Source organism: Drosophila mauritiana, chromosome 3L (genome assembly GCF_004382145.1).
Source record: "Drosophila mauritiana strain mau12 chromosome 3L, ASM438214v1, whole genome shotgun sequence".
Taxonomy (NCBI): domain Eukaryota; kingdom Metazoa; phylum Arthropoda; class Insecta; order Diptera; family Drosophilidae; genus Drosophila; species Drosophila mauritiana.
This window is the reverse complement of record NC_046669.1, coordinates 19631147-19655206: the sequence shown is the minus strand read 5'-3', so window position 1 is coordinate 19655206 and position 24060 is coordinate 19631147. Positions and strand designations below refer to the sequence as shown.

Here is a 24060-nt window from a genome sequence, read left to right as displayed (position 1 = left end):
AACTTTTAGACAAGAAATTGTAGCTCATTTAATCTTTGGTTATTAATTGTAATCGAGAACAACAATACTTGCTTTTAAACTAACGGCCCAAATTCAAATTTCAATTCAAGTCCAACTTCGCTTCTGATTCGTCACTCTCTTCCTGCTCACTCTCTTCCTGCTCTCTCTCTCTCTTCCTGCTGTTAGTTTAGTCTTAAGAATTGCTTAATTTATTTCTAGGATCATAAAGACCGTTGTTAATTATTATTAAGGTAGCACACCACTGCTGATACCCTTTAATAGCTGTTTTACTGCGTTTTGATACCCTGCAGCTCGAGAATCAGCTGATGGTGCGAGGCAACATACACACACACACACGCACGCACGAAGTTGAAGAGAGCGGTTAGTTGAACTAACTTAGTTCCTCTCTTTCCCGCTCTCTTTGCGCCAGCGAGCTTGAGCTTTTTGTACCGGCGATCGCTTCAGCTTTTTCAGTTGAAAACAAGTCACCCGCGCGCGGTGTTCTTTTAGCGCGCCGTTCCGCGAATAGTTTTATTTTGATTTTAGCCCAACTTAATTCGTTCCATGCGACTTTTGATTTTCGCGAGCGGTAGTGACGTCGCTGTTTTTTAGACAATTGCGCACATACTGAAATCGCAAGGCAATTGTCGTTGTTGTTATTGTTTTTTGGCCGGAGACACGCGTCGCTTTTCCGCGTGTCTTTTATTTTTGTGGATCAGCGGCCACCTGAAAGGCGCCATTTGAAAAGCCAACAGCTGTGCGGCAAAAAAAAAAAAAACAACAAATATATGCATATACGTACATATATATTCAAGTGCAAAAAGCTGGCGTTGCTAATAGAAATAAATAAATATAAAAAGGCAGAATAAACGTGCAAAGCGGTGCGTAAGTGTGTGTGTTTTATATATTGCGCAAGCAAAAGAGAGCGCGTTGTGTGTGTGTGTGTGCGTGCGTACCTGAAATATACATATAACTTAACTTGATTATTTTCAGTTTTGTTAGCAACAACAACAAAGAAGGCGCTCGCTGAATAAGTCTAATTTGAAGTGCATTTCCTTTGTGACTGAAAAGATCGCTCCAAACTCCAAAATCGAAATCGAAATCGAGCAAGGCCATACGTATTATATACTGATATATACGCATATAAACATACATATATGTCTGTGGATTCAGCGCGCAAGCGTCGCGTCGCCATGCAAATGTTAATGATAAACACAAACCCCTAAAGATCGACAGCAACTTAAAAACATCACAAGATTGTCACTCAAAATAAAACAACATTAAAACCAACATATCAGCAAACAGCAAGTAAAGCAGGCAAGTTCCTTAAAAATAATGCAGTTCATATATGCATATGTAAATAAAGCGTGGAGCGACCTTCGTCACCAAACTAACTTAAAAACTGATAAGACCGAAGGGTAAAGAACACTTGATTCGCCAACTCTTCCTCTTTGCGATTCGCGCTCTCGTTCTCGCGCAGTATCAGCTGCGATCCAAAACAGTGGACGCGACGTTCCGACATTGCATACCCTGCGGTGAGCTATAAACCTTAACTTTTGGCAGACTTTCTTTAAATGTTTTGCTAAAGTGATACTATTGTTTTCGGGAATTCCTGAATTTGTTTGTGTCCACTATCAGCATCAGCACTCTTTTCTTTCTTAAAATTGTCGTTCGCAAATTATAATTATGAATCGACCGGAGAGCAACCATCTGAACACACAATAAAGAATTTATGTTGGTTTTTATCAAAATGGTTATACTTTCGCTTACTGTTTAGTTCTGATTCTAAGCAACCTTCTTAATAAAATTATTATGACACTCCTGTTTGTTATTTATTTATATTTTCATAAGCAAAGGTGCGATTCGGCCTATAGGTGTTCCCATTTTCCATTTTTTTTTTTAATTGCTTGTTATAGGGAGTGTGTGTGCTATGTTTTACAAATAAATTTTTTGAGGAATGTGTGAAGTTAATGAATTTAAACGACGTGCAAGCTCAAACCTGTCGAACTGCACGGCAACTTTCCAAAGTTCATGTTACTAAACTTTCGAGAAAAGACAGTTGAATTAAAATGTTTTATCTTTGGGCCTTGTAATTACAAGTTAGACATATAAATTTAAGGCATTTTTGTGAAAAGAGCTCTTTCTGCGAATCTTTTATCATTCGTATGTACAGTTGTGTCGTTGAGATACCATTCGAACTAACCTAGTACACCTAATACACACTCTATGTCTGTCAGATAAATAGCTGTACACGTGCTAGAGATGGCATATCTATCGTTATCAAAGGCGGCTAATCTAACGAGTACGTGTGCGGCGGCTACGAGCTTCGCTTGGATTTATGTAACATTCATAGGTCCAAAATCAGGGGGCTGGGGACAGTTTTCACTATCCAGCTTTCGTTATCAAATGGTGCTGCACAATGCACCGAGAAATATTTTGTACGCATCGATTTGGTGGCGTAATTGGCTTTGGGCCCGAACCACTCGGTGCGATTCGTTTCACAACCGGTTTGGGTTCCTGCAGTTAACACTCATCTCAAACTGAAAGCGGGATCGGGGGTACACCTCACAGGAACGCCATGCAACCAGCCATCAATCACCTGTACAGTCTAGCTTCTATAACTCGAACTTGGCTGGAGCTTGAGTGTTCTGACGAAGATGAGTTCACAGAATCGCTTTACAGGAAGATTCCAGGAAATTGCAAAGGCTAGAGAACATTGTCATTCTTCATTCCACCAAATAAAATGCATTGCATATTTTTGGATAGTTCAAGCTAGGGAAGCTTGCCTGTACTAGTATGTGCACTCGGACAACAATGCGTTGTCAATGAAAGCCGCAAACTGGTTTTGGCCTAGGAGAAGCAAACAGTAGTGCAAAGTTGGCTGAGGAAAACGATGTGATCTCGACCAACATATACCCAGAGTATCTTTGGTATCGCGGTATTAATTACCATAGTAAACAAAAAGAATCGCGCCAGAAGGGCACCCAAAATAATATTTACAAATTTCGTTTTGCAGCTATATGATAACTTATACGCGTTGCTCACTATTCAATTTCAGGCAGCTCAGTTATAACCGAATAATAATAGCATATTATGTTTCCTACCCATCACGTGTTCAGCTAAGTTGCTTGATTCTGTGGCTAGAATGATATAATTGGTTATTCATAATGGTTTTATGACAATTATCAGTACTTTCGAGTACTATCTTTTTCCCAGTGCCACCTGTGTGCAACTCTCTCGTTCCGCTATCATATCAATTGTTTGCAAGGTAAATTTGATCAGTCAATTGAAAAGTCGAGTCTGCACTCATACTGGGTTTTGGTCCACCCCGGGGTGGACTCTTCGCGCCGCAGCGAGCGGTATGTGGTAACGCAATACTCGATCGGAGAGACAAACAAATCGAACTAGAGTCAAGACCAAGTGAATCATAGCATCAAATCTGGTTGGTGCTCCTCCGCTCACAATGAAATTTGAAATCGCCAACGGAGCACAACCGATATCGATATCCGTATCGAAAAGCTGATCAAGTGCAAGTGCAAGGGCAGAAATAATTTCGAAACAATTGACAGGACAGTGAAGACTCGGCTAAAATGAACCTCAACAACGCTGGCGACTAATTGAAGCTTCGCAGAAGGGAATCGCATCTTCAGCGTTTGAGGGACTGAGTGTTATTGATATTCTGATCATGGCTTCCCGTGCGGTTGCGATCATTGAAGTGTGCGGTTGCTCAAATCCTACACCGAAAATAAATTCCAAATGTCAAACTATTGGTATTCAGAACAGAGAGTATAGGCAAGTTATCTGTACAGGAAAACTTCAATATTAATATTTAATAATGTATTAAATTTGGATTGCTTTCATACGCACCTCTGGTTTCTTCCCGTGCAACTCTGGCTACAGACAGTCAGTAGAGAACATATATTTCAGTCACTTCTGTTGCTTTTGGTACAAAGCTGGCGCAATATATTTTCGCAGACGGATTCATAAGCCATTCAGTTCACGTTTCGCCATGAATGTTTAAGTTACAATGGTCAACACAATTTAAAACAACCCATTTGCAGCTGGCGAGCTATTCAGTGTTAGGAGCAAAGAGGTCTCAATGACACGACCACATCACCATCATGGCTGCTTGCACTTTTTGCTGAAAGTTATTAACAACTGTGAAGAATCGTAGGTACATAGGTACATAAGCTTTTGAAAAGGCCCAGAAAATGAGACATGCGGTCACGTAATCAGCTAATCAGTTTTAAAGCAAAATGTACCAAAGTATTGCAACTACTCACTTGTGTGCAATAACTTTGTTGACAGTTGGGTAATATGTATAAATAATTGTAATAAAACTACTACTATAACTGCCGAAATGCGCCGCATTTATCTACTGATAAATAAGGTACACGAAAATAATAAAGTCGAGAATATCAAATGATTGATTTCCTTTTATATCGCTGACTGTTGATAGCAATGCAAACGAATCGACTCGTTCCTCGAGAGATTTGTTTGTTGTATGTGCACCTCTTCAGGATATAATTAACTTCAACTTATCATATTAAAAATCCAACATTTTGGGTAACTTAAAGTCGCAATAACATTCTAGAACTTGTTTCCCAATTCAGCTACCCCAGCTCAAACATAATTGGCCTCGACTACCAGTAACGAATCGCACTAGCTGTGAGTCATGTAGTACAATTTTTGTTTGCTTTCGGGAAGTTCTACTGAAGTGGCAATGACATTGATAAAGACAAGGGTACAAGTGAATAAATATTAATGGGTTGATAAGATCGTTCTTTTAACACATGCGAAGCAATAGATGATGTTTCTCCATAAAAATGTCACAAGAAGTCTTCAAATGATAACGCCATAATTGGGCGATTACAGAAAACATTGATTTGAGGAGTGGACAATGGAGTGTAACTCGCATTCGGGCAAGTCATCCAACTATAAATACGGATTACCACTCCGCGAAAAGATGGCCCTGGGCAATGCAATCTCTCGGATACGTTTGGCCGATGGGAACGGAACCAAAACAATCTGCCAGAGCTCCGACCAAAATGGCAACCCAATGGCAACCGACGGGAACTTATACAAGTGCGGTCGTCTGGGCTTTTTTGGTTCGAAATCTTATCACAACACGTTGGCTGTCGACTGTTGTTTTTGAGCTTTGCTGGAAATAAAAATTGCTGGCGATAACATTTAGGCAATTCCACTGCTGTGTCCCTCTTTTCTGGCCCGGTTCAGTTCTCCGGGAGCAGCTAGCTCATCCCGTCCACATATGTCAGTCGTTCGAGTGTCAGTCGTAAATTGGAATTGTGTCGAATAGTGGAGATGGACTCCTGATGCCGCTCGCTGCAAGTATCTCCAAGTATCTCCTTGTATCTTTGGCTATATGGGCCACGTATCTACCAGTGCATGTACAGCAAGAAAGCACTCAGAGAAAATGAACTGAAGTATTCCAGAAATATATATTACTATACTACATGCATTTCTTGATAATTCTAAATGTTCTATTTCAAGTTTCTGAATATGAATCTTCTGCTGTAAGATAGAAGCCTATATGCTCAATGATTTGTTTTAAGCTTGTAACGAGTGCTTTAATTTTGAGTGCTTTAATTTTGATCTAAGTGTAGATCAATCGAATATTGATTTGTGACGAGAGCGACGCATTATTACTCGTCCAAGTAGAGTAGTTTCACTTGTGCGATATCCACTGTACCAGATAATGGCTCCCCCAACACAAACTGATACTAACCCATACAAACGCTTGGCATATGCCAGCATTTTCGCTCTTTTTTCTGCTGTATTGGGTCGCGTTTATCAATGTAGCGATTCGCAGCCATCCTATGGCGATGATAAATGGACAGAATGCACTTGTCCAGCGCTTTCGATTTGGTACCCTGCCATTTTCTGATACTGCTGGGGTCACTGTCACTTCGAATGGGAATGTCAGAGTCGATTGATCGCAGACCAGTCAAATACTCTCAGTTTTATGGACTGCATGACAGAAGGGAAGTGTTTTTTGCGAGTATGGAATTGACAATGAATTTTAAGATACAAATCTGTTTATAATCAATACCTTCTAAGCTTAAATATTTCTATCTTCTGGTTGTCAGAAATTAGTAACATTAAATGTGGAATATAATTATTAGCTGGAGCAACATTAGTTTGAGCTTCTCTTCTTCATACTCTTAAACAAAAGTGTTCAAATAAGTGTTGGAAACAGATATTCGGGTTTTTAGTAAACCAAATTAAATTGAATCCTCACTTAAAATATATATGATATGATTGATATATGTACTTCGTGAATCGCAGGTTGCCAAAGTAGTGAGTTTTGGCGTACTGATAGCAAGCCGAGTAATAGCAATATAAACCAATCGGCTACGAGTTAGCCGACTTTTAATCAGTCTATTAATGCCTATTATTATTTTGCAGGGGTTTAAAGTCCGCTGAACTGGGAATGTATTCCAGCAAGGAGACAAAGAGCGCGGCAAAGGCGCAGAAGAAGTCGCAAAAGGTTAACAAAAATCGGCAGCAAGCGTTGCCAAATGGTATTAAAGTGAAATCACCGCCGAATGCCAAGAATATCCAAACGAATAATAACAGCAAACAAACCAACATCAACAACAATAATAGCAGTAACAATAACAACAATAGCAGTATAGTGCCCAATAACAATAGCAAGAACAATACGCTGCCAGTTAACGTGGCCCAGAAAGCCAAGGAAAACTACGAGGCGGAGAAGAGCATCCAGAGTCCAGCAATGGGCGCCACCACATTGCCGGGCTACGAGAATGTGCCCAAAATGGAGCGATCCAATAGCTTCCTACGCACCAAGCTGAATAAACTGATCAACCACCTGACGGGCAGCAAGGAGAACCTGTCGAGGACCGACAGCGATGGGGACTCCAGCCGCACACCGTACATATTCACCCGAAGTCGTTCGATGATCCAGATGAGGCGACCGAATCGCCGCAGCTTCATCGAGCCCCAGCTGGAGCAACTGAGCGAGGAGACGGAGAAATCGGGGGATCTCACCTCACCGGCGTCGCCGCGGAAGACATCGGTGGCCGATCTGCAGGTCAGTTCGCCGGTGCTCCTGCGAAGGAGTGAGCTCACCTCGTCGGTGAGGACTCCAAAACGTCGCCAATCCGCCCAGCCCTTCACATCGACTCCTTTGGACGAGATGCAGTCGCCGGCCCAACGGAAGGGCTCGCTGATGTCGCTCAATCAAACGGAACCCGCCAATCCCCAGCTGAATTTCCAAAAGAGACGATCCAACACGCTGATTGCCTCCTTCAAGAGCACCTTCAGCGGATTCACTGGCAGTGGGAGCGGAGCCGAGAAAAAGGAGAAGATGAATCCCAAATGGAGTGCCTCGTTGCAATCCCTGCAGGCCATCGATAATATGGTTAGCTACTCCAACATGTCCTTCATCGACTACGACAAGTTCAATGGCTACGAGAAGCAACTGGAGCGCCAGCAATCGCTGATGAGTCTGGCGGAGCAGCCGGTGCCCACCGCCACCCAGCTGCCGCTGCCGCCTTCGGCGCTGGCCCACTCGCATTCGCCCTCTCCGCTGGGCGACACCTCGCGCACCTCCGTCCACCTGGGCTCGTCTCTGGATGAGTCGGTCAGGACTGTGGTGATGCGCCGCAGGAGGAGCAAGACCTCGCTGGAGGGCAGAAGCAAGACCTCGCTGGAGGGCAGGAGCAGCATGGCCAGCCTGAACAGTGCCTTCAATTTGGACACCGACTACGATCACAATCTGGACCGCGTACACAATGTCTACCGAGAGAGCTTGGACTCGCGAACCCTGGAGCTGCTGAATCAGCGCACGCGGAACTCCTTCATCCATGACCAGGCGGTGCTCTACGATGCCCTCAATCTGGAGGACGGTTCGGTGGCCATGCGGTGCGCCTTGTGTTCGATGCGCGTTTGCAGGAGTGGAAGCATGCGGCAGCAGCAACAGCAGCGGGAACGGGATGCAGTGGACGGGCGAGGGAAGCCAGGAAAACAGGTGAGTTCAGCTCAGCGCTTTTATGTTAATTTAAACGTAAGATTGATTGATTGATCTTATTGATTGATTGAAAGATTTAAAAAGAAACAAGCGCACTTCTTTCATACAATCGATTTTTCGGCATATTCAAATATTTTAAGTTCTTCAGTTGCAAAGTTAAGAGTGACTAACCTATGTATTATTTACATCATATATATACATATATGCATTTACGTAATGTATGATGTAGTTTTGACTGTACTGTTTAATCTTTGACTCATTCCCATGAAGATATATAGGGCTTTATTCGGATTTATCAATGCTTCGTTGAACGCTTTCGATTTGCACCGGAAGTTGCAGTTCCGTAGTTCCAGAGGGAGTTCGTCTTGAAGCGTCATCGATTTGGTTGAACAACTCATGAACTCTGTTCTCAGCTAAGAAATGAGTGTTATATACTAAATTCTGCGAACCTAAATGTGAATAGTTTTCCATCAAGTTCTTTAAAAGGAAATTTGGTTCTTGGAAAGTAGTAGTATCTAGTAAGTAGAATCTAAAGTAATAGTACTAAAAGCATTTAAAATATCTCAGGAATTATTATTATTATAAAACGCGATGCTATTCCACAAGATGATCTGATCGCTTGGAATATGAAATTCCAATTGCATGTTAGCCGAAAAGTTTAGTCAACAAATCTAGGCTGTAATTTTTCGATATATATATATGATATATATTATATATACTTGCCAAGCAACACGATGAATGGGTTCAGATGGTATTAAGTTGATTTAGGTTAGCACTTGCAGGTCTAAATTTCCTTTATATTGCGTGATAATCCATTGTTTCCCCTTAATTAGTTCCCAAATGCACAAAAACTTGTATCCGTGGCGTGGTCTTAACTATTTGTATTTGCCAATTTAGGGATGTTAAACGTGAATGAAAATTGTAAATAGTTAGTGTATAGTACAGCGACAATTGACCCTTACGAACGTATTGTTGATAATTGATTGCGGATAATAACTAATTTGCACTTAAATCGATCTATGTATAAAGACAAATGTGGATGGTGTTCATTCGGCGATTGCGATTGGTATCCCCACTATTCGGTTTCTACTTCGTGTAGTCGGTGTCGCCCTTCGAATAGTGTATGCAAGCCAACACGGTGTCCAGCAGGTACAGTGCGCCCTCGATGACGCACAGCGAGCCCATGGCAATGCCCACTTGGCGCTCCGAGTTCACATACAGGAATCCCTCGTCGGACATGTAACCCTTCCAGTAGTGTAGTGCCACTCCGCCCACGGTGATCCACATGATGCAGCCAACCACGTTCATGATGGTGTCGGACAGTTCTCTGAAAAACGTAAAGACATTGAAAACAAACAGTTGTATAGGAATATACAAGAAGAGGAATAAGCTGCGGGTCAAAGTTCAGCTATAAACGGCATTCAACTTACCCCTTATGTTTGGTGGTGCCGAAGGCAAACGCAATGGTGTGGCATGCAGTGTAAATCAAGAATCCAACCATGACGCCCGAGGCAACGATTTCCGCATCGGCGCTCTTCTCCTCGTTCAAGTTCCAGGTGCCGCCAATGCCCAGGAACTCGCCTCCATCGCCCCAACGGTACAAGAAGATGATCACCAGGTTGATGATCTGCGGAAGAGGAGCGCACAGGAGAGCAATGAAATGAGGTCACGACGGGGAATGGGAATGAATCACTACTTGGCCACGCCCCGTCTTGCCGTACAACGCGGCGTATGAGTAACATTGCTAATACGCCAGGACTGATAAAACGCGCGCTTATCAGTTGAGTTATCGCGCCCACAAACAGGCTATTGCTCAATAGGAAGGGGCCACAGAAGCCCCGAAACTTACCAGCTTCAGGGCCTTGATGAATATAGAGCCTATAGTCTCCACGGACACCATTTCGCACTAGATATGCTGAATGCTCTTATCGCTGAGCTGGAATTTGGGCAAACACGTTAGTTCGTTCACTGAGGGTTTTCTTTTAGTTGAGGGGCACTCACAATGTTTTCTGTAATTTTCACGCGGAAACTACAGCGAAATGATTCGTGTTCGTATCGTTGTCGTTCGTCGACTAAACTGAAAAGTATCGCTGAAAGGCAACCCAACCACCCAGTTCGTCGTGTCGCCAAGAATTTTGTAGCTTTTGCAATCGGAGCATACACGCTCGGCGATAAGATAAGATAGGGCGCACGATAACAGGTGCCGTCGTTCGAAATGGGTTACTAATTTGTTGACGGCTCCCCATGGGCAGGGAACTCTCGCCGCCCAATGGAATCCAGATGCGCATGCGCCAGCCCCACCCGCGTATCTTATCACAACGGCCTTATCGCGGCTCTGTCGCCTTACATCGCGATATATCAGGTGCTCCGATTTGCCGCTTTCCACAGCATTGTTAAACATTATTCATGGCGGCCACAAAGCCACAAAACGGAAAAACAAACCCACGGCTCTGAGAGACCGGAAACAGTTATTCTTGCGTCATCGATGGATTTCTGAAATACTTTTGTGGTGATCCATTCCCACTGATAAGGATGCCCGTGGTGCATCCCTTGATCAGATTCAAAATCCACTGACCTTGTCACGATTCGATGAGCGATAGCCCACTTTGATTGCCTCAAGTCTACCGCTCGCTGCTGATTGAAAAGCCTGAGAAACACACAAAGTCACTGGAACCTAATCTGCATTTCAATTATCACAACCCTAGCACAATAATCGTGGCTGTAGGTAGCAACTGTTTGAGATTTCGAATCAATTGAAACGGCACAATGCAAAGTGATAGTAGCAATTGGGTAGCGAAAAAAACAACTTGCGGTTGGTTTATGATTCCTCGATTTATATTATATATTGCCTATTTATCACAGTAAAGTGGGGTATTTTTTTTTGTTTTTTTTTTTTTTTTTTTGTAAATTTTATTAATTGGAATTAAACAAGTTTACTGCTACCTATGTGGCAGCTTTACCAGATTTTACAGAAAGTGGGGTATAAAGTGGGATATAATTCTCGGATGAATGGTGCGTTTTAAGTACACTGTGTAACATGAAAAACATATTTATTGGGCCCAAACAATTTTTAGGTCACGGAAAAAAGGAAGGACTTTCGGAAATAGTTACAGTTTCTGGTTTCCAAATTCAAAGTTTCTAAATTCAAAAATCTGCATATGGTTTTTTGAACAAATGAACAATTGCATAAGTTTGGAGGGCGTGTGAAAATATACAGCACATTTGGCACCTCGTGCCTTGTGTTTTGAATTTAAAGCCGCCATTAAAATGTGCTTGTATAAATCATAAGTTCAGAACATGAAACAAACATGACATCACGCCTCATCAAGAGGTTTTTTATGACCTGCATTGAGCAGCAAGTATACACACTGATATTCATGAGTACTATATATAAACAAGTATTATTTACGCTGTGCCGAGGGTATTATTGGATTTCATTTCGGAAATTTAATTATAGCATACAACTAACTTCCCAACCTAAGCTTTTCAAAATAAATATGCTGTTCATATGTTGTTTTAGCGGAAATTGTCTCTTTTGTTTACAAGTTCTTAAAATGTGATTAAACGTGCTTGAATGTACAAACAAGTAATTTAATTAAATTTATTTAATTAAAGGTAATAAAATTACATTTGAGCAATATACATTTTTTTAAATTTTTTTTTTTTATTATTTTTTTTTTTTATTTGCAATAAAGCAAGGTACATAATACCGATGTATTTACATATATCTGCTTTCCATTTTAAATGCAAGTTGTCTGATGCCTGGATAAGCAAAGGAATTTCTTTGCAAATCAAGGCCAAAGGTTGCCGAGTTCTTTGTTGTCGTTCTCCCATTGCGAATACCCCTCAGCCCCGCGGAATCTTTCCCACTTCTCGAATCCCCATGTGGAGTCCCAGAAAGCGACGTTAAATTTGGAATTTGTCTCCCCTGCATTTGGTTTGTTGCGATGAATCATCAAGCATTCACAGAGGTGGGGAAAAAATCGGCGTCAGAACAACAAAAACCGGCATGCAACTTACACCAACACAAGTGCAGTGCTCTTGTGGAGGCCTCTCTTAACTAAGTGGAGAATAAAGAGCGAACCGCCTCGTAGCTACCAGCTTTTGTGTGCCTTCAAGCGTCGCCATGTGAAAGTGATTATTGAGATGTATTCAATGGATAGCACACATAAAGAAACGAAATAAAATCAATAAGTATAGATCGCACATATATATCCATGGATAATATAAATGGCTTTTGTTTGAAAATATAAACTGTGCAGTTTCGCAGTTTGGCTGTGGAAAAGTCGACTGGGCAGAACTCAAACAGAAGCGCACGTTCAGCATGGTGCTGTAGCAGCCAGACTCCTACAGCGAAGCTTTACATTGCATTACAGCGCTGTAAAGTCTATGTCTAGCGAGAATAGTTCACAGATACAGCTACAGCTGTGAGTAACTTATGACCACTTGCACACCTTTTGGGGAACTTACCTGCCTTACTTGGACCGCCTGGCGTCAATGAGGTGTGACGGCGATTTGGTAATGAGATTTCAGTTCGATCTTAGTGGGCGTATTTAAATTAATTCGCCAGACAGTCGAAAAGTGAGTCAGAGAATTACGAAGAGCGCTGCTTTGGAGAGCTTTCGGTTTTGTTTTGATTATCAGTTTGATTCGATTTCGCCGGTTGCGTTGTTGCTATTTATGAATGAAAGTTGCGTTTGTTTACTTTTGCGCACAAAGCTCGAGAGAGAGAGGGAGAGAGAGCGGTAAAAGTGAGAGTAAGAGAGATTTATATCAAAATTGAAAAGTTTTCGCCACTCTAAATATTGCGGTAAACTTATATGCTTCAGAACTGAAAACTTAAAGCGATTTATGAGTTATTTAGCACTTGACTTTCAATTAATCTAAACGTTCTGCGTTGAACAAACAGCCTTTTCAACCCCTAAATATTTGCTGTCAACTTGGAAATTGAAGAAAATGTATTTGACCAGCGTTTTATGACATTTGCCAAACGCTTGTATTCATATTCATAGGATTCTAAACGCAACAACTTACAGACGAGGCTAAAATAATAACTTGGCGGTGTTTATAAAAAATCAAATTTAACCTATGAACTTACTACGATTTATTATTAATAAATCTAAATATCTGCTGTTTTCACTGGTTTGCGAACTCTGTTAGTTGTAATTTCGAAATTAAATCAATATTAAAGGACATTTACAATATTCGATTTGTCAAAATCAGATTTCCCCCCTCAATTTTCTATTTGCATAATGCTATTTGAAGTTTCCAGCACTACTTTTCGAAACACCACTGTGGCAATACAGTCATAGACCTTTTTGTGGGCCTAGGCATATGACAGGGCCGCCTTGTTTAACCAGGCCGACTGCCGAAGCGCAGCTTCGTGCCGTTATCCTTATCAGGCGAGTGCTGTGCCAGTGGTTCTCCGCTGCCTTCGGGGTCCTTTAAACGAGCGGATGGCTGTGCCGTCGCCTCAGTTCGTCGGCAGCCGTCCCTCAGTGCGGATGACCCAAAATCGGACCGCGACAGCGCCGACCTTTGACACCAGCTTTTGCTATTGCTCGCGTCCGCGATTTTTGCCGCGCTGTCAACGCGGTTTCAAACGCTTTCGATCCGTTCGTTGTTTGTGCTGCAATTTCGGGGCGAGTGATAAAAAGAATAAAATAAACAGAGTAAACAAGAACTCAAGAGCTACATGACAGAATAGAGTAAAGCCTCCGTCGTTCAATACCAAATCAATTGAAATATGTACACTCGCTTTGCAGGATGCACCCACGGTAAACAAGAGCTTGTGCACATGATTGTTTGTTTGCAAGCATCGGATTCGTTACCAGAACTATTTCGCATACAGTGCGTTTCGCCACTAAGTGTCTCTGGTGACAGCACAATTTGCATATAAAACTGCACGTGTTCTTCCAAAATTTGGCAGAATATAGTGAGCATAAATCGTTTTAATACAACGAATTTCGAGACTTTTGATCGTTTTAAATTGTGGCTGATTTGGTTAGTATAATTTGTTAGTTTAATATTTTAATAGTATTTCATCGATATTTTCATATATATTTACCATACCTTGCACCCAATTCATATCTTATGTAATTGGTTTTATAAAACCTTCCTATAGTTCCGAACCGCACTGTAGCACATCAATGTTAGATGTGTCACTTATCCTTGTTTGAAGCTTTTCGACTACTGTCCTTGATTCTGACTTTTGCTTTGATGTCTTTAAAAGGTCATTGAATAGATACAGAAGGACGAGTTTTCGAACATTTTAGTCAGCTTTAAGAACACAGCACATTTGTTTGTTTACATTTTGATGCGGAAATGCGTTATCTTTCCACAGAATAACCTTCACTCTATTTTAATGGCCATAGAAATTCAATGAATTCATTTAATTCAATGGCAGTACTAATGAATGTCATAGCCCGTCGTTGACTCGTTTACATTTAAGGAGTAAAACCATTTGGTAAATGTGCCATTTAAAAGCGTATGGTAATGAAATTATATCGAACATATGAGATTTGTCCTTTTTAAACGCAAGTGTATTTAAAGGACTTTAAGTGAAGTGAAGTAATGTTGTCTTTTATCTTAGTTTTTATAGATGATGATAAGCTTCCTTTAATAATTACCAACATCATAATCACAGACTTCGTCCAACGTATCCTTGAATTTGAGATTTAGTTCTTGAATAGAGTTTCCAAGGCTTTCCTTCTTATCCGAATTTAAAGTCCTACGTTTCCTTGTAAAGTATTAAATTCTATCTCCCCTATCTCCTCAACTTCCCCACTCCTCCAAGCTGTGGATTAATGTTTGTCCCCACAAGAAGTAGCTCGCGGCGTTTATTTCTCTGCGACAGAGATTTGTAAATTTGTAATGCTTAACATACTTTCGGGCACGGAAAGTACTAGATAAATGTAATCATGGAGGAGCATGTTCTTCTTATTGGAAACACAAAAGGCGGCGAGTGGGCGGCTTCCTCAGCCTCCGCCAATTTTGCCTGCTTTTTTGGCCCACTTCGGAGCCTTCAAATATGCATAAACTAATTTTGGCTTATGCAACATACTTTTCGGCCCACGGCATCGATGCTGCTGCTCCTCCTCTCCTCGTCGCCGCATCTCCTCCTGTAATATTCATTACCTAGCCAGCCCATATGTGCGCTGCTCCCCATCCGCCGCTAAAACATTTAAATGCTAATAAATTTCGTTTATGAGCGAGAGTCGTGCTGGACAGCCGTGCACTGGGAGAAATGGTCTAGTTCATTGAGTAATTTCTACAAATTATTATGCTTAGAATCTTAAAAGAGTTGCAAGTGTAGATTATTAGATTATTTGGTATAGCTGCTCATACATTCGCCAGCTTAACTATGCTTAATGAAAGTATATCGTTAAATAAAAATAAATAACCACACGATTATTCAGTCAAATATGTTTCATACAAAAAAAAAGATACTTATATAAATATATACTCTAGTTGTCTTTAAAGAGTTACTACTTTACTATTGTCTGAAAATACCTTTTGCAGAGAGAAAACATTTTTTTTGAGTGTAGCAACTGGGACTAGTCTCCGATGACGTCCGTGCTAGGTACTCGTGACGTCCGGGCTCCAAAAAAGGTGCAAAGTCAGGTGGGAATGGGAAGGAGCTGAGCTGCTGCTCCTGCTCCTGCTTCTGCTCCTGCCAAGGAATCCTCCGACAAAGAAGAAGTGGCCACGGGAAATGATTTATGGCAGCTTGGCGCTCGCTGGGGCTGCAAGCCAATTCCATTCCTCGGTTTGTTTGGTCATCCGCTGCCAGTTGGCCGGATGTGGATGTGGATGTGGGAGCCAACACAAATAGCTCCAAGATTTGTCGAATGCTGAATATTTGGTGTGTTTGTTGTGTGGTGTCTGGCATGTGTGTGTGTGTGTGTGCCGTGGTGCGTCATAAATCAATTTTAATGTGAAAATTATTGCCGCATACTTTTGGGTCGTTTTCGGGAATTTTTCATAAACAAAACATAACAGGAATTTGTGCAGGCAGGAATGGGCGGAATTCCTAGCTATTTTGACACACATGTGACACCTTAAATCTATGGGATAATGTTGTTATATAAAATGCCGCATCTTTTTGTTGGAATTTTCACAGGAATGTAAATTATTCATATTTAAAGAATATTGGTAACGGAAGGAGTCTTTTTATTTATGTAATTTATGTAATGTCTGGTTACTTTAATTTAAATATGCAAAAATACTTTTCACTCATGCTTAATTTTCTTTTCTTGCAGGTAATTACATCATTCTTGTTCCTTAAATTGCCACAACTTTCTCAGCTGTAAGTTAAAGACCTTGGCAAATGATCTGGTTATTTACGAGACCTAAAATTTCGTTTAAGATAACGTAGAAAACTCGATGCAAAGTTTGCACCGGAAACTGCAAACGCTCTTGAACATTTTCCTTTCGGCCTCTTTTGGGTAAAAATTATTGCCTTTTGCTTCCATTTTGGCCAGCAAAATAAATATGAAAAAGTTCAGGGTCTGGCAAAACTTCATTGAGAGTGCACCGCATTTCTGAGAGAAATGAGAACAATTTTGACTAAACCAATGACTTGGCAAAAATGTGCATTCAAAGGAAACGCTCATGTTTAATTAGGCTAACTAAGTGTTATTAATTCTAAGTAGAGACCAATTAAACTTTTTCGCTGCTTCCAGAAATGGTTTAAAGCAGTGTTTCGTGCTCTTAGCTGGATTTTCCTCGAACGGAAGCGGATTAGGTTTTCGTTTATTCCAGGTCCTCTTATCTTGACCATTTTCATCTCCCACTAAGACTTTCAATTTCCACGTACGTCCTGCGTGCGAACTTAAATTCAAACATGCCACAAAGTTTATGAGCCTCCATTGAGAAACTGAACAACTCGATGGAGAAAACTCAATTGCAATAAATTGGCCAAAATGCGGCAAAAATGCTGCTGCGCCACTGCAGCATAAAATATATTTTGGCAATAAACCCAATCGAGCTTAAGGAACGAAAAAAACATGCTTGGACATGTTGCTGTAGCGGAAATGCATTTCTTTCTTTAACCAATCGAAGAAGAATGAAATCGAGGGGAAAACTAAGACAAAGCTGGGTTATTTGATTCCACTTCGAATTAGCTGCAACGATTCAACCATTGAAAAGCTTAATGAATCGAAAATCCATTGCCTTGCGACCTTCAGCACTTTGGATTCCATGGACTTAAAGCAGCGAATCGAATCCCCAGGCTCGCCTTCAACAAGGGCCCCTTCTGGCGTTTAGGGCTAAGCTATTTCCTGAATTAATCTCCTTGGAATGCTCCTGCTCCTTCAGCAGGGACAACAAAAACAGACAACGACAGGTGGGCGGTGGAGTGGTGGTCAGATGAGTAGGTGGTCAGGTGGGCTGTTGGCGAAGTGGCTACCCAGAAAACCAATTTGATCATTATCAGAACACATAAATCAAAGTCAGTGCAATTAGCGCCAAGGTAGAAGTCCGTTTTAAAATTAATTAAAACCGAAAACAAATCCACAAAACGAACCGCACGAAGCCCACAACTCACAGCCGGATACGGATTCGGAGCCGTTGTCCTGTCCCAGTCGGATATGGATAGTGGTGGTGGGAGTGGTGGGGAGAGCCGGACCTCAAGCCAACAACAAGGCTGGAAACCGAACGAACGCTCCTCCCGGATGCGATGGGAAAACATGCGACAGAGCCAAGTGGAAAACTCCTGGCTGGTCGCATTACAAACAAGCGGCAGGATGGATTTTCCGGTGGTTTTCTGATTGCTCACTTTTATCCCGCCGAATAAACAGCAAAGGCACTGTGACCGCATTTCAGCCAAAACTTTGCCCAATAAAACTGTATTACTTTTCGACGGAAATAGTAATTTAAAAATGAATTTCCCTTTTCCTGTTAACTTTTCTCTGCAAATTGCCATTGCACGAATGTGGTAAATTTGACAAGCACTCCATTCTCGAGTTTTTAAACTGGTCATGTTAGCAATTGTTAAATTTAGCTCGAGAAATTATCGAGTTAGTTGAGGAAATCATGAAAATGAACAGGAAAATTAATGAATGCCAGGACATTCATTTAAAGTCAATCGGGTATTGGTTCGCCAGGAAAGTGCAAACTCATTTGGTTATGAAAGACTCCATGCTCAAGGAAAGTCATTCAGTTCATTCGCACATTTTGGTTTGTTTTTCTTTTATTTTGGCTGCTCGCTTACGGGGAAAAATCCTCGGCCGAGGATTATCTTCCATTTATAATGGCTTCGGCTGGAATTGAAATCTAGTTTTAATCAATATAAATCACCAGACGGCCCTCGATGGGCGCGTCAGGGGCATAGATTTCGTGTTCGCTGAATGCGAAGTGATTTATGCACTACTGCTGGGTGGTCATCACCCGCCACCCACTAACCACCCACTCACCACCCACTCGCCGCCCACTTGGCAGCCACCACCCACCGCCCGCCACTCTGCCGTAATTACTGTCGGTCCAGTTTGGTTTGGTTTGGTTCGATGCACTGAGACAAATCAATATAGTATCAATATACTATGTCAGTTGGATTCAAATTGGGTTTGTAATGAATTAAGCATGTCATATATGTATAGGTATAATATATCATATATTAATAGTTATAAAATTAAAATTTAATTTAAATTAAAATAATGTAATTAATCAGCTGCCTTACGCTGTCGATAAAAATGCATTTCACTTTTGCACTAACAATTTGATTTCTTTCCTATTTTAGTAGTATTCAATTGATCCCGTAATCCTAATTTCTCGCAGTATGCTATGTTTTTTTTTTGGTGCGGTCCGCTCTGTCCGTCCTTAATTTGATTTGTGTCCTGGGCGCGGCGGCTGGCGATGCAGGCTCGCACACTCGTCCTTCCGAGGACTCCCCGGCCGCCAGGTGAGAGGGGTGCGGCCAGTCGAATGCCGGACAATGGTCACTGATTGTGCGGTGTCGTCTGCCGGAGCTGCATATCTGGCGTCGAATTGTGGACTTTCACAAGAACCGGCTGGTCTGTCCATGACTGGATAAATCCGAAAGATTAATTAAATTTTATAAATTGATATACAGTGCTATAGATCCATGGGAATTCGTGCAGATACGAATTTTAATTGAGAATGGTAAACCCACAACTAGATCAGAATGTTATGTTGTTCCATAGTTTTTGATGAACTCATTCGAAAACCAATTTATTTTCATCACACAGTGATGACAACTGTGTTTACTTCCTTTCGAATTTAACAACAAAAATGAGAGCTTTAATAGAAGTACAAGACTTTCTGACAATAATTAATAATTAAATTCATACACTTACTTACCAAACAAGCAAATTTTGAGAGCTCAAAAGTAAAATACGTGCTTTCGAAGAAAGTTTCTCGAACAACTTGGCAACTTAAAAAGCGAAAGTTAAGGAAGGAATTAGGGCTGTCATGGCAGACACATGGAGCACCCTCCTTGGTCCGTCCGTTTTCAAATCCGCGATGACGTCGTTCGATATTTCATTTTCGAAATGGCGAAATGGCGTACGAGTATTAATTACGTTCACCCCTCAATTAGCGTTCTCAAAAACCAGAAACCCGATAATGTCCGAGGGGTTTGGAGCTGCCATTATCTTTAACCCCGCCAACTGCGACATCAGAAGTTAAGGCTAATTAGCATGATGTGGATCAACAAGCCAGTAATAGCATCAAGAATTTAATATTCCCGCCCGAGTGCAGAAGCGGATGCAAAGTCTGAAGTGCCTGCTCACCGAGCGTGTTCCTGTTTTTTATTTTTTTTGCTGGTCTCGTGTTTTCAGCAGATTGAATGTTAAAGCTCCGAGTTCCATCGCCCCAGGAGCTGCGACACCCACTTTGCACCCAATTGGGGTCAGTGGAGATACAAGGCAGACACTTTTCGCTTTTCAGGTCGCTCGGAAAAAATGTGTCATTATTTGTCGCCACAAAAAACGTGGCCTGTTTGGGCAATTGACAACTATCGATAGTGCTTCAAATTGTAAAATTATGGATGAAAGATCTATAATGTATTTTTTAAAGAATTTTCCATTAGAATAGCCCTTGAATATGTCCTACTTTCATCCCAGTGTAGTTCTGTTTGTGCCGCGGGCGCTCCTTGTTTATCAAATTTATTTAGCAAATGGACTTCAAGCGCTTTTCCGTCGCTTTGTTCTGCCTGGTTGGGGTGAAAATGTTTGCCTTGAAACGGAAACTGGGCTTGAGTGGCGCATCTCCGAGGACCCATTGCCCATTGGCATTGCCACATTGCCATCGTATCGCCAGATTGCCACGCTGCCACTCAGACAATAAAGGATAACCACGAATGTCCTGTGAAGCGGAGCGTGCCCGAATGAGCCGAAGCATGCGTCATTTTCCGCTCGCTTAATGAAACGTCGCCAACAAGCCGTATACGGCTGAGAAGCTGGCCAAACGATTCTGAAAATACGGAGAAAATCCACAGAATGTTAAACTATTTCCCAGCTGCCAAGGCAGACACGCACAATACACTGTTCAAAAAAATGGCACTCAAATATCCCAAAAAACTAATCGATTTCCCAAATTAGCCAAACATTTGAAGATTTGAAGATATTCCTCATACATAATGTTTTTCCTTTTGATTTTTTAAATGCATGATGTAATAAGGAACTAAGTGGAATGGGTTTTGCTAATTGATTTTCTTCCGAGTGTATATCGATGGCATATCTTCAGTGTCCTGGGCGCATGGGGCGTCGCCTCCTCCTTTGATCCTTTCGAAGAGCCATTCTCGGATTGTTGTAAATAATTGCCGGCACTTGAGGGGACGTCCTTTCCCTTGTAGGCCCAAAATGGCCAACAAAGGAGGCATTGTTATGAACGTGTGTGTGTGTGCTAACAGTTTTGGGTCCTCGTTCCCGACCGGAAATCGGAAACCAAATCAGGCTGACAAAGCCTTTCGAGCAACAAATGGCATAATGGAAATCGAATGTAAAATGCTGGCGAATGAAACGCTCGTAAGCAGCAATTTGCCTGAATAAATAATATTCGCAAGTGTCATCGAGTTTTCCCTTCTGGTCAACATACATATACATACGCATTGCCTGGGTGTGGTAGTTTCAAGGATAATCCAGCTGGGGCCGAGCTTCCTTTGTCATCTGTTAATTACAGCCACTGCGAGTACAATTGTCTGCCATTGATTAAGACAGCCAAGCACTTGGCTGCGAAGCCCTAGGAAATAATAATAAGCGAGAATGTCATTAAAAGTTTCCAAATGCTTTCGAGCACACCCGAAAGACGAAACTCAAATACAAGGATGTGTGTTTGTGTGTGCATGACACACACACACACTCACTCCTTTTACAAAGGACACGAAAATTCACCCTGCCCCTCCTGGCTCATAAGCATTTGCCATAATTGTAAGTGCTTAACGTAACGTGAAGTGTCACTCCAGTTTTCATCACTTTGACTCTCCATTCGAACACAACTATCGACTCGATAATTCGATAACGTTTTTACCACGCCCCATCGGATGCAAATTGCCGTAGACATTCAATTGATAGCTGCGCCTAATCGAATCACTTTGGATGCCCTACTTACGGCCTGTCGTTGCGGCAATGGGTTATGCTTTGTGCCATTAGCGGGAGACAATCGTTGCCAACATCTCTTCATACCGGCTCATAATCGGCTCAAATAGGCAACCATAGGCATCTATGCGTGCACTCGCAGAAAATCGAGTGTCTTTCGAAGGCATTTCACCGAAATTATTTTGTTAAAATAGAGATTAAGATGCAGACCTGAAAATGGTATACTTAAGCGGGAAATTATGTTTTAAAACATTATAATGATATTATAATGATGAAATGATGAATGAAATGAAATTTAAATGATTGTGTTATACACAGCTTGCCAAATAAGCACTTGAGAATTATAAAGCATGTGGTAGCTAAACAGGATATATCTCATGCATTCTTAGTCATTTAAGTCTTCAAGAACTTCAACTTCTTTCATTTAATTAGAGATATTTATAAGCCAGCAAGGAACAGATATCTTTGTTGTGGGTAGCCACGCTTTTCTCGCAGTGTACACGCATACGCTGAATAAGGTGTGCGCCAGTCATATATGAACATCGAAGTGAGGTGCCTGGAATTTGCCATTAATTAGTCTGCAGGTGTCGTTGGCCAGAAGAACGAAGAACCGAACGAAGAAGAACGAGGTGGCCAAGTTTAGCTACGAACTTGACCGCACCACCTGGATGGGTGGTTAGAGTAGGTTGGTGGGTCGTTGGGACGGTGGGTCGTTGGGTCGGTGGGCATTTGGCGGAAGCGTGGCCTGCTCATAAAAATTGGCAAACAAAGGAAACTTTTTGCCGAAGGACGAGCCGCACACGACAGTGCGTGAGCAAATGTGTCGAGTGAGAATGGCTGGGGGCTTTGGGGCAATGTTCGAGGCACGATTTACGTAAATTTTTATTACAATAATAACGCCGTGCGAGAGGCAACGCGCGAAATATACTTAATGAAAGAAACCACAGCGATCGATTTGTGTATTGGCCTGGCCAAAAGCGCGAAGGGAGTGGGACTGGCCGTTTGGCGGGAAAATGGGTAAATGGGCAAATGAGGGGAATGCACGACGACGAGCCCTAATGATGACACATCCTGGCGATGGTGGGGGCAATAATGGGGGCACGGGGGTAGATGGGGAAAAGGTGGCCCCCAGCCAACCAGTGCGAACCAGTTGCCGAGTATTTCCCAAATGACGTAAGAAGTTGCAAAAGGACTGCGCGCCAAACTGGCACGGATCAATAATCGATGTGTAAAAAGTCGCTGACTGTGTTGTGCCCAAGGAGGACCTCATTAAAATTGCTCTAAAGACTTCTTGGTCGCCGGCTGGAAGTAACTTTCTGGCAAAAAGTTTAAAACCAATACTCAATCTGGCCAATTTAGTGGCAATTGGTAACATTTACTACATTGCAGTTACAAACTTGCGCACAAAAAATGGATATTAAAAAGGACAAAGGACTTTGGCCGCCGCATTAACTTTTTTAGGTAGAATCGTTTTAAAGTCGGAAACTTTTTCCATATTTCTTGCACGAATTTAAAATGTATTTTTGCAGATTTGATCCTTTTTGTTATTATTTTCGGCGAACCGTGACATCTTATATTTGCACAATATTGTTATTCCTAGTTTTCGGTTCAATAAATGCAGAATAAATGCTTAGCTTTAAGCCCGAATTAAACGATTCACCAAATAAATAACGATACATTCTGAGAAGGGCAGGACTCGCTATTTTACTTGATTTCCGGGTAACGATGTGCCCGATTTTCTTCCCGGAAAAGTTCAACGCCCAGGAAGGCAACACAGGTGCGAATTACACAAATTTATGCTGAAATCATTTGATTTGCGGGCCAGTTGGAGACTGGCGAACTTTCAGTTCGCACATAATTCATTAAGCCCGCTGTCCCCACTTTTTGGCCCACTTCGGCTGTCAAACCTGGCCCAAACCCAGTGCGCCCTGGCTTAGGCCAGGCCGAGTTGGCGGGCTGTCACATGTGTGTGTACGTGTCAAATGTGAATCCAGCTCGCTCAGTTCGTTTAGTTCGGGGACAGCTAATACCGACCGATTCTCACTGGCTGACTGCCTGACTGGCTGACTGGCTGACTGACTCACCCTGGCCTGGAAAATTCTGGCTGTCAAACTCGGGGCACTTTGGCCTTTTTCCGTCAAGTCTCGCTTTTCTTTGGCAGGGATACACTTAATTTGATCGCTTTCTATTTATTCTTATATCCCATTACTCTGCCAACTACACAAATAGAAAAAATATGGCGTTGAATGGATTTTATAGAGCTTTAATGCTATTTACTCACGAACATAATTTCGGAAATACCTTAATGATCAAATATATCAATGGATCAGAACTGTAAACTATAAACAAAATATCAAAAGTAGTAATGTGTATTTTATATCATATATTTTGTCTCTCTGATTCACCTTTATTCCACAATGAAATCCTCCTAAAAACTCCTGACAACTTGGCGCTCCAAAGAGGGTTGGTGTGATACGAAACTAATTTGACGTA

The 24060-nt window shown here is 41.8% G+C and overlaps 2 protein-coding genes across 6 annotated transcripts in view; one reads left to right on the top strand and one right to left on the bottom strand.

Moving 5' to 3' along the window:
• Positions 1-484: 484 nt before the first annotated feature.
• LOC117138949 overlaps positions 485-24060 on the top strand; it is a 48427-nt gene continuing 24851 nt past the window's right edge. For 2 of the 5 annotated variants that reach the window (XM_033300984.1, XM_033300989.1), the window contains exons 1-2: positions 485-1317; positions 6427-8011. In XM_033300984.1, coding sequence (XP_033156875.1) covers positions 6452-8011 — 1560 coding nt within the window. In that variant the 5' untranslated portion in view covers positions 485-1317; positions 6427-6451. Of the gene's footprint in view, positions 1318-1376; positions 1536-6426; positions 8012-24060 lie in introns of those variants that run through there. The other 3 variants (XM_033300985.1, XM_033300986.1, XM_033300987.1) reach the window with 3 other exon arrangements.
• On the bottom strand, positions 8867-10110 carry LOC117138951 (protein snakeskin). Its single transcript, XM_033300991.1, has 4 exons — positions 10013-10110; positions 9861-9947; positions 9442-9638; positions 8867-9338 (listed from the first exon to the last, which is right to left on the bottom strand). The coding sequence occupies exons 2-4, from the start codon at positions 9909-9911 to the stop codon at positions 9098-9100; spliced, it is 489 nt and encodes a 162-aa protein (XP_033156882.1). The 5' UTR covers positions 9912-9947; positions 10013-10110; the 3' UTR covers positions 8867-9097.